Source organism: Lampetra fluviatilis, chromosome 70 (genome assembly GCF_964198595.1).
Source record: "Lampetra fluviatilis chromosome 70, kcLamFluv1.1, whole genome shotgun sequence".
Taxonomy (NCBI): Eukaryota; Metazoa; Chordata; class Hyperoartia; order Petromyzontiformes; family Petromyzontidae; genus Lampetra; species Lampetra fluviatilis.
Window position 1 is genome coordinate 3,087,710 of NC_136344.1, and position 11,469 is coordinate 3,099,178.

The following is an 11,469-nucleotide window of genomic DNA, read 5'->3' on the forward strand; positions in this document are numbered from 1 at the left end:
TCACCCGCTCATGCACACGCTGACTCACGCACTCACTCGCCCAATCACACACTCACTCATGCACACAATCACCCACTCACATACACACCCACTCACACACCCACACACGCACACACTCACGCACTCACGCACACACTCACACCGCTCATGCACGGACACACTCACTCACCCACTCACTCACCTACTCACCCGCTCATGCACACGCTGACTCACGCACTCACTCGCCCAATCACACACTCACCCACTCACACACCCACCCACCCACTCACATACCCACCCACTCACATACCCACCCACTCACACACCCACACACGCACACACTCACGCACATACTCACCCGCTCATGCACGGACACACTCACTCACCCACTCACTCACCTACTCACCCACTCGTGCACAGGCTGACTCACGCACTCACTCGCCCAATCACACACTCACACACCCACCCACCCACTCCAACACACCCACACACGCACACACTCACGCACTCACTCGCCCAATCACACACTCACACACCCACCCACCCACTCACACACCCACACACGCACACACTCACGCACTCACTCGCCCAATCACGCACTCACTCGCCCAATCACACACTCACACACCCACCCACCCACCCACACACCCACCCACCCACTCACACACCCACCCACTCACACACGCACACACCCACACACTCACTCACCCCCTCATGCACACAATCGGGACCGACAGAGCCGGACATAGGCTCTCATTACACGTGCGTCTCCCCGCTTGTGCGTGCGTGCGTGCGCTTGCAGAAGAAGACGTACACCTACAAGAAGCTGCTGCTGAAGGCGGGTCGCTGGGAGGTTGTGCTCAAGGAGATCCGCCTGCTGGTGGACATGTCGCTGTGCTCGCCCCTCCAGGACGACTCGATCTACCAGGTGCCTCTGGACATCGTCTCCAAGCTCGTGACGGAGGTGGCGCGTCCAGACTCGCACGCGGAGACACGTAGACTCACACACAGAGACTCACACACACAGAGACTCATAGACTCGCACACAGAGACTCATAGACTCACACACAGAGACCCGTAGACTCACCACACAGACTCATAGACTCTCACACAGAGACACGTAGACTCACACACACGGAGACTCATAGACTCATCACACAGAGACTCATAGACTCTCACACAGAGACACGTAGACTCACCACACAGAGACTCATAGACTCTCACACAGAGACACGTAGACTCACACACAGAGACCCATAGACTCATCACACAGAGACTCATAGACTCGCACACAGAGACTCATAGACTCTCACACACAGAGACACGTAGACTCACCACACAGAGACTCACACAGAGACTCACACAGAGACTCATAGACTCACACACACGGAGACTCATCACACAGAGACTCACACAGAGACTCATAGACTCACACACACAGACACGTAGACTCACCACACAGAGACTCATAGACTCATCACACAGAGACTCATAGACTCACACAGAGACTCATCACACAGAGACTCATAGACTCACCACACAGAGACTCATAGACTCATCACACAGAGACTCATAGACTCACACACAGAGACTCATCACACAGAGACCCGTAGACTCACCACACAGAGACTCATAGACTCACACACAGAGACCCATAGACTCACACACAGAGACCCGTAGACTCACCACACAGAGACTCATAGACTCGCACACACAGAGACTCATAGACTCACACACAGAGACCCGTAGACTCACAACACAGAGACTCATAGACTCACACATACAGAGACTCATAGACTCACACACAGAGACCCGTAGACTCACCACACAGAGACTCATAGACTCGCACATACAGAGACTCATAGACTCACACACAGAGACCCGTAGACTCACCACACAGAGACTCATAGACTCACACATACAGAGACTCATAGACTCACACACAGAGACCCGTAGACTCACCACACAGAGACTCACAGACTCACACACACAGAGACACGTAGACTCACACAGAGACCCACAGACTCACGCAGAGAGACTCATAGACTCACACACAGAGACCCGTAGACTCACCACACAGAGACTCATAGACTCGCACACACAGAGACTCATAGACTCACACACAGAGACCCGTAGACTCACACAGAGACCCACAGACTCACGCAGAGAGAGACCCGTAGACTCACACACACAGAGACTCATCACACAGAGACTTGTAGACTCACACAGAGACCCATAGACACATAGACTCACCACACACAGACACTCGTAGACTCACACAGAGACCCATAGACTCACACACAGAGACACGTAGACTCACACAGAGAGAGACCCGTAGACTCACACAGAGACCCATAGACTCACACACAGAGACCCGTAGACTCGCACAGAGACCCACAGACTCACGCAGAGAGAGACCCGTAGACTCACACAGAGACCCATAGACACATAGACTCACCACACACAGACACTCGTAGACTCACACAGAGACCCACAGACTCACACATACAGAGACACGTAGACTCACACACACACAGAGATCAATAGACTCACACAGAGATCAATAGACTCACACAGAGACCCATAGACTCACACACACAGAGACCCATAGACACTCACAGAGACCCACAGACTCACGCAGAGAGACCCCTAGACTCACACACACACAGAGACACGTAGACTCACACAGAGACTCATCACGCAGAGACCCCTAGACTCACACACACACAGAGACACGTAGACTCACACAGAGACCCACAGACTCACGCAGAGACCCATAGACTCTCACAGAGACCCACAGACTCTCACACACAGAGACCCCTAGACTCACACACACACAGATCAATAGACTCACACAGACCCATAGACTCACACACAGAGACCCCTAGACTCACACAGAGACCCATAGACACATAGACTCACACACACAGAGACCCTAGACTCACACACACACAGATCAATAGACTCACACAGACCCATAGACTCATCACACAGAGACCCACAGACTCACACAGAGACCCATATACTCACACAGAGACCCACAGACTCACACAGAGACCCATAGACTCACACACAGAGACCCACAGACTCACACAGAGACCCGTAGACTCACACACAGAGACCCATAGACTCACACAGAGACCCGTAGACTCGCACAGAGACCCATATACTCACACAGAGACCCACAGACTCACACAGAGACCCGTAGACTCACACACAGAGACCCACAGACTCACACAGAGACCCGTAGACTCGCACAGAGACCCATAGACTCACACAGAGACTCATAGACTCACACAGAGACTCATAGACTCACACAGAGACCCGTAGACTCGCACAGAGACCCACAGACTCACACAGAGACTCATAGACTCACACAGAGACCCACAGACTCACACAGAGACCCGTAGACTCACACACAGAGACCCACAGACTCACACAGAGACCCGTAGACTCGCACAGAGACTCATAGACTCACACAGAGACTCATAGACTCACACAGAGACCCACAGACTCACACAGAGACCCGTAGACTCACACACAGAGACCCACAGACTCACACAGAGACCCGTAGACTCGCACAGAGACCCATAGACTCACACAGAGACTCATAGACTCACACAGAGACCCACAGACTCACACAGAGACTCATAGACTCACACAGAGACCCATAGACTCACACAGAGACCCGTAGACTCGCACAGAGACCCATAGACTCACACAGAGACCCGTAGACTCGCACAGAGACCCATACTCACACAGAGACCCGTAGACTCGCACAGAGACCCATAGACTCACACAGAGACTCATAGACTCACACAGAGACCCATCTCACCACTGGTGTCAGACCACAGAACAACACCAAAAGGCCGAATAGTGCTCACTCACTCGCTCACTCACTCGCTCACTCACTCATTCACTCACTCTCTCACTCACTCACTCTCGCTCGCTCGCTCACTCACTCACTCACTCCCTCTCTCACTCACTCTCTCACTCACTCACTCGCTCGCTCACTCACTCACTCACTCACTCACTCACTCGCTCACTCGCTCACTCGCTCACTCACTCACTCGCTCACTCACTCATTCACTCACTCTCTCACTCGCTCACTCACTCACTCGCTCACTCTCTCACTCACTCACTCTCGCTCGCTCACTCACTCACTCACTCCCTCTCTCACTCACTCTCTCACTCACTCACTCACTCGCTCGCTTAGTCACTCACTCACTCACTCTCTCGCTCGCTCACTCACTCACTCACTCGCTCGCTCGCTCACTCACTCACTCACTCGCTCGCTCGCTCGCTCGCTTACTCACTCACTCCCTCACTCACTCTCTCGCTCGCTCACTCACTCACTCACTCTCTCGCTCGCTCACTCACTCACTCACTCACTCACTCGCTCGCTCGCTCGCTCATTCACTCACTCTCTCACTCACTCACTCACTCGCTCACTCGCTCACTCACTCACTCGCTCACTCTCTCACTCACTCACTCTCGCTCGCTCGCTCGCTCGCTCACTCACTCACTCACTCCCTCTCTCACTCACTCTCTCACTCACTCACTCACTCGCTCGCTTAGTCACTCACTCACTCACTCTCTCGCTCACTCACTCACTCACTCACTCACTCACTCGCTCGCTCGCTCGCTCGCTTACTCACTCACTCCCTCGCTCGCTCACTCACTCACTCACTCACTCACTCACTCACTCACTCACTCCCTCCTTCACTCACTCACTCACTCACTCTCTCACTCAGTCACTCACTCGCTCCCTCCTTCACTCTCTCACTCACTCTCTCACTCACTCTCTCACTCACTCTCTCACTCACCCACTCACTCGCTCCCTCCGTCACTCTCTCACTCACTCACTCACTCTCTCACTCACTCACTCACTCGCTCCCTCCTTCACTCTCTCACTCACTCACTCACTCGCTCCCTCCTTCACTCTCTCACTCACTCACTCACTCTCTCACTCACTCACTCACTCGCTCCCTCCTTCACTCACTCTCTCACTCTCTCACTCACTCACTCACTCACTCGCTCCCTCCTTCACTCACTCTCTCACTCACTCACTCACTCGCTCCCTCCTTCACTCACTCTCTCACTCACTCACTCACTCGCTCGCTCGTAGCGATGAAGCTGCTGATGGATGTTGCGACGTCCCGCTGTTGGGTGATTCCGCTCTCACCGTCTGCGCCGTTCTCACTGCGTTTCCCCCCCCCGCCCCGCCCCGCCCCGCCCCTCCCCCACACAGAACCCACACCTCTCACCTGTGGAGCACGAGAGCATCATCGTGGTGAGTGTTGCAGAGGTGCCCACACCCCCCCACCCACCCCCCACCCCTCTCCCCGTGTCGCTGTCGGGGCAAGTGCTGTTAGTAGCGAGTAGCAACGCCCGGAAAGGCCGGGCACAGTGAGTCTATGATGGGTCTCTGTGTGAGTCTGTGGGTCTCTGTGTGAGTCTGTGGGTCTCTGTGTGAGTCTATGATGGGTCTCTGTGTGAGTCTGTGGGTCTCTGTGTGAGTCTATGATGGGTCTCTGTGTGAGTCTATGGGTCTCTGTGTGAGTCTATGATGGGTCTCTGTGTGAGTCTATGATGGGTCTCTGTGTGAGTCTGTGGGTCTCTGTGTGAGTCTGTGGGTCTCTGTGTGAGTCTGTGGATCTCTGTGTGAGTCTATGATGGGTCTCTGTGTGAGTCTGTGGGTCTCTGTGTGAGTCTATGATGGGTCTCTGTGTGAGTCTGTGGGTCTCTGTGTGAGTCTATGATGGGTCTCTGTGTGAGTCTGTGGGTCTCTGCGTGAGTCTATGATGGGTCTCTGTGTGAGTCTATGGGTCTCTGCTGTGTGAGTCTATGGGTCTCTGTGTGAGTCTGTGGGTCTCTGTGTGAGTCTGTGGGTCTCTGTGTGAGTCTGTGGATCTCTGTGTGAGTCTATGATGGGTCTCTGTGTGAGTCTGTGGGTCTCTGTGTGAGTCTATGATGGGTCTCTGTGTGAGTCTGTGGGTCTCTGCGTGAGTCTATGATGGGTCTCTGTGTGAGTCTATGGGTCTCTGCTGTGTGAGTCTATGGGTCTCTGTGTGAGTCTGTGGATCTCTGTGTGAGTCTATGATGGGTCTGTGTGTGAGTCTGTGGGTCTCTGTGTGAGTCTATGATGGGTCTCTGTGTGAGTCTGTGGGTCTCTGCGTGAGTCTATGATGGGTCTCTGTGTGAGTCTATGGGTCTCTGCTGTGTGAGTCTATGGGTCTCTGTGTGAGTCTGTGGGTCTCTGTGTGAGTCTGTGGGTCTCTGTGTGAGTCTGTGGATCTCTGTGTGAGTCTATGATGGGTCTCTGTGTGAGTCTATGATGGGTCTCTGTGTGAGTCTATGATGGGTCTCTGTGTGAGTCTGTGGGTCTCTGTGTGAGTCTGTGGGTCTCTGTGTGAGTCTGTGGATCTCTGTGTGAGTCTATGATGGGTCTCTGTGTGAGTCTGTGGGTCTCTGTGTGAGTCTATGATGGGTCTCTGTGTGAGTCTGTGGGTCTCTGTGTGAGTCTATGATGGGTCTCTGTGTGAGTCTGTGGGTCTCTGCGTGAGTCTATGATGGGTCTCTGTGTGAGTCTATGGGTCTCTGCTGTGTGAGTCTATGGGTCTCTGTGTGAGTCTGTGGGTCTCTGTGTGAGTCTGTGGGTCTCTGTGTGAGTCTGTGGATCTCTGTGTGAGTCTATGATGGGTCTCTGTGTGAGTCTGTGGGTCTCTGTGTGAGTCTATGATGGGTCTCTGTGTGAGTCTGTGGGTCTCTGCGTGAGTCTATGATGGGTCTCTGTGTGAGTCTATGGGTCTCTGCTGTGTGAGTCTATGGGTCTCTGTGTGAGTCTGTGGATCTCTGTGTGAGTCTATGATGGGTCTGTGTGTGAGTCTGTGGGTCTCTGTGTGAGTCTATGATGGGTCTCTGTGTGAGTCTGTGGGTCTCTGCGTGAGTCTATGATGGGTCTCTGTGTGAGTCTATGGGTCTCTGCTGTGTGAGTCTATGGGTCTCTGTGTGAGTCTGTGGGTCTCTGTGTGAGTCTGTGGGTCTCTGTGTGAGTCTGTGGATCTCTGTGTGAGTCTATGATGGGTCTCTGTGTGAGTCTGTGGGTCTCTGTGTGAGTCTGTGGGTCTCTGTGTGGTGAGTCTATGATGGGTCTCTGTGTGAGTCTGTGGGTCTCTGTGTGAGTCTATGAGTCTCTGTGTGAGTCTATGGGTCTCTGTGTGGTGAGTCTATGATGGGTCTCTGCGTGAGTCTGTGGGTCTCTGTGTGGTGAGTCTATGGGTCTCTGTGTGAGTCTGTGGGTCTCTGTGTGAGTCTGTGGGTCTCTGTGTGGTGAGTCTATGGGTCTCTGTGTGAGTCTATGGGTCTCTGCTGTGTGAGTCTATGGGTCTCTGTGTGAGTCTGTGGGTCTCTGTGTGAGTCTGTGGGTCTCTGCGTGAGTCTATGGGTCTCTGTGTGAGTCTGTGGGTCTCTGTGTGGTGAGTCTATGGGTCTCTGTGTGAGTCTGTGGGTCTCTGTGTGGTGAGTCTATGGGTCTCTGTGTGGTGAGTCTATGATGGGTCTCTGTGTGAGTCTGTGGGTCTCTGTGTGATTCTATGGGTCTCTGTGTGGTGAGTCTATGATGGGTCTCTGTGTGAGTCTGTGGGTCTCTGTGTGGTGAGTCTATGGGTCTCTGTGTGAGTCTATGGGTCTCTGTGTGGTGAGTCTATGGGTCTCTGTGTGAGTCTATGGGTCTCTGTGTGAGTCTGTGGGTCTCTGTGTGAGTCTATGGGTCTCTGTGTGAGTCTATGATGGGTCTCTGTGTGAGTCTATGGGTCTCTGTGTGGTGAGTCTATGGGTCTCTGTGTGAGTCTATGGGTCTCTGCTGTGTGAGTCTATGGGTCTCTGTGTGAGTCTGTGGGTCTCTGTGTGAGTCTGTGGGTCTCTGCGTGAGTCTATGGGTCTCTGTGTGAGTCTGTGGGTCTCTGTGTGGTGAGTCTATGGGTCTCTGTGTGAGTCTGTGGGTCTCTGTGTGGTGAGTCTATGGGTCTCTGTGTGGTGAGTCTATGATGGGTCTCTGTGTGAGTCTGTGGGTCTCTGTGTGATTCTATGGGTCTCTGTGTGGTGAGTCTATGATGGGTCTCTGTGTGAGTCTGTGGGTCTCTGTGTGGTGAGTCTATGGGTCTCTGTGTGAGTCTATGGGTCTCTGTGTGGTGAGTCTATGGGTCTCTGTGTGAGTCTATGGGTCTCTGTGTGAGTCTATGGGTCTCTGCTGTGTGAGTCTATGGGTCTCTGTGTGGTGAGTCTATGATGGGTCTCTGTGTGAGTCTGTGGGTCTCTGTGTGAGTCTATGGGTCTCTGTGTGGTGAGTCTATGATGGGTCTCTGTGTGAGTCTGTGGGTCTCTGTGTGAGTCTATGGGTCTCTGTGTGGTGAGTCTATGATGGGTCTCTGTGTGAGTCTGTGGGTCTCTGTGTGAGTCTGTGGGTCTCTGTGTGAGTCTATGGGTCTCTGTGTGGTGAGTCTATGATGGGTCTCTGTGTGAGTCTGTGGGTCTCTGTGTGAGTCTATGGGTCTCTGTGTGGTGAGTCTATGATGGGTCTCTGTGTGAGTCTGTGGGTCTCTGTGTGAGTCTATGGGTCTCTGTGTGGTGAGTCTATGATGGGTCTCTGTGTGAGTCTGTGGGTCTCTGTGTGAGTCTATGGGTCTCGGTGTGGTGAGTCTATGATGGGTCTCTGTGTGAGTCTGTGGGTCTCTGTGTGAGTCTATGGGTCTCTGTGTGGTGAGTCTATGATGGGTCTCTGTGTGAGTCTGTGGGTCTCTGTGTGATTCTATGGGTCTCTGTGTGGTGAGTCTATGATGGGTCTCTGCGTGAGTCTGTGGGTCTCTGTGTGGTGAGTCTATGGGTCTCTGTGTGAGTCTATGGGTCTCTGTGTGGTGAATCAATGGGTCTCTGCGTGAGTCTATGGGTCTCTGTGTGAGTCTATGGGTCTCTGTGTGAGTCTATGGGTCTCTGTGTGATGAGTCTATGGGTCTCTGCGTGAGTCTATGGGTCTCTGTGTGAGTCTATGGGTCTCTGTGTGAGTCTATGGGTCTCTGTGTGAGTCTGTGGGTCTCTGTGTGGTGAGTCTGTGGGTCTCTGTGTGAGTCTGTGGGTCTCTGTGTGAGTCTGTGGGTCTCTGTGTGAGTCTATGGGTCTCTGTGTGGTGAGTCTTTGATGGGTCTCTGTGTGAGTCTATGGGTCTCTGTGTGAGTCTACGGGTCTCTGTGTATTGAGTCTATGGGTCTCTGTGTGAGTCTATGGGTCTCTGTGTGAGTCTACGAGTCTCTGTGTGAGTCTGTGGGTCTCTGTGTGAGTCTATGGGTCTCTGCGTGAGTCTATGGGTCTCTATGTGAGTCTGTGGGTCTCTGTGTGGTGAGTCTGTGGGTCTCTGTGTGGTGAGTCTATGATGGGTCTCTGTGTGGTGAGTCTATGGGTCTCTGTGTGAGTCTGTGGGTCTCTGTGTGGTGAGTCTATGGGTCTCTGTATGAGTCTATGGGTCTCTGCGTGAGTGTATGGGTCTCTGTGTGAGTCTATGGGTCTCTGTGTAGTCAGTCTATGGGTCTCTGTGTGCTGAGTCTGTGGGTCTCTGTGTGAGTCTTTGGGTCTCTGCGTGAGTCTATGGGTCTCTGTGTAGTCAGTCTATGGGTCTCTGTGTGGTGAGTCTGTGGGTCTCTGTGTGCTGACTCTATGGTTCTCTGTGTGGTGAGTCTATGGGTCTCTGTGTGAGTCTACGGGTCTCTGTGTGGTGAGTCTATGGGTCTCTGTGTGATGAGTCTATGGGTCTCTGTGTGAGTCTATGGGTCTCTGTATGAGTCTATGGGTCTCTGCGTGAGTCTATGGGTCTCTGTGTGAGTCTATGGGTCTCTGTGTAGTCAGTCTATGGGTCTCTGTGTGATGAGTCTATGGGTCTCTGTGTGCTGAGTCTATGGGTCTCTGTGTGAGTCTATGGGTCTCTGCGTGAATCTTTGGGTCTCTTTGTGGTGAGTCTATGGGTCTCTGCGTGAGTTTTTGGGTCTCTGTGTGAGTCTGTGGGTCTCTGTGTGAGTCTTTGGGTCTCTGTGTGAGTCTGTGGGTCTCTGTGTGAGTCTATGTGTCTCTTTGTGGTGAGTCTATGGGTCTCTGCGTGAGTCTGGGTCTCTTTGTGGTGAGTCTGTGGGTCTCTGCGTGAGTCTTTGGGTCTCTGTGCGAGTCTGTGGGTCTTTGTGTGAGTCTTTGGGTCTCTGTGTGAGTCTGCGGGTCTCTGTGTGAGTCTACGGGTCTCTGTGTGAGTCTGTGGGTCTCTGCGTGAGTCTATGGGTCTCTGTGTGAGTCTGTGTGTCTCTGTGTGAGTCTGTGGGTCTCTGTGTGAGTCTGTGGGTCTCTGTGTGAGTCTGTGGGTCTCTGTGTGAGTCTGTGGGTCTCTGCGTGAGTCTGTGGGTCTCTGTGTGAGTCTGTGGGTCTCTGTGTGAGTCTACGGGTCTCTGTGTGATGAGTCTATGGGTCTCTGCGTGAGTCTTTGGGTCTCTTTGTGGTGAGTCTGTGGGTCTCTGCGTGAGTCTTTGGGTCTCTCTGTGGTGAGTCTATGGGTCTCTGTGTGAGTCTACGGGTCTCTGTGTGAGTCTGTGGGTCTCTGTGTGAGTCTACGGGTCTCTGCGTGAGTCTATGGGTCTCTGTGTGAGTCTGTGGGTCTCTGTGTGAGTCTACGGGTCTCTGCGTGAGTCTTTGGGTCTCTGTGTGAGTCTGTGGGTCTCTGTGTGAGTCTGTGGGTCTCTGTGTGAGTCTATGGGTCTCTGCGTGAGTCTACGGGTCTCTGTGTGAGTCTGTGGGTCTCTGTGTGAGTCTATGGGTCTCTGTGTGAGTCTGTGGGTCTCTGTGTGAGTCTGTGGGTCTCTGTGTGTGATGAGTCTATGGGTCTCTGTGTGATGAGTCTACGGGTCTCTGTGTGAGTCTACGGGTCTCTGTGTGAGTCTGTGGGTCTTTGTGTGAGTCTGTGGGTCTCTGTGTGAGTCTACGGGTCTCTGTGTGGTCAGTCTATGTGTCTCTGTGTGCTGAGTCGATGGGCGAGGGAGCTGAACACCCGCCCAGCTGCGTCCAACGTTTCGTGCCCACGCCTTCCCCAAGGAGGTTCCCACCTCACCCCCCCACCCCCCCCCCCCCCGTGTGCCCCCCCCCCCCCCCCATCGTCGTAGGCCATCGCCCCACTGCTGGAGAACAACGCCCCACCGCCCACGCTTTGTGACTTCTTCTGCCAGGTGAGACGGGGGGAGGTCGCTTCCTTCCCCGTGGTGCCCACTGGCACGGCCCCCGCACAGCCTCACCCTCGTGCTCATTGCCCCCCCTGCCCCCCTCCCCTGGATCCCCAGGGTTGTGTGTGAGTGTGTGAGTGAGTGTGTCAGTGTGTGAGTGTGTGAGTGTGCGTGAGTGTGTGTGTGAGCGTGTGTGTGAGTGTTTGTGAGTGTGTGAGTGTGCGTGAGTGTGTGAGTGTGCGTG

General features: G+C 53.6%; 1 protein-coding gene across 1 annotated transcript in view; it reads left to right on the forward strand.

Annotated features, from left to right (window-relative positions):
* Positions 1-11,369, forward strand: part of LOC144952875 (C-Maf-inducing protein-like) — a 73,719-nt gene extending 62,350 nt beyond the window's left edge. The window contains exons 4-6 of the mRNA XM_078883345.1: positions 782-943; positions 5,231-5,272; positions 11,169-11,369. Coding sequence (XP_078739471.1) covers positions 782-943; positions 5,231-5,272; positions 11,169-11,354 — 390 coding nt within the window. The 3' untranslated portion in view covers positions 11,355-11,369. The remainder of the gene's footprint in view (positions 1-781; positions 944-5,230; positions 5,273-11,168) is intronic.
* The last annotated feature ends 100 nt before the right edge of the window (positions 11,370-11,469 follow it).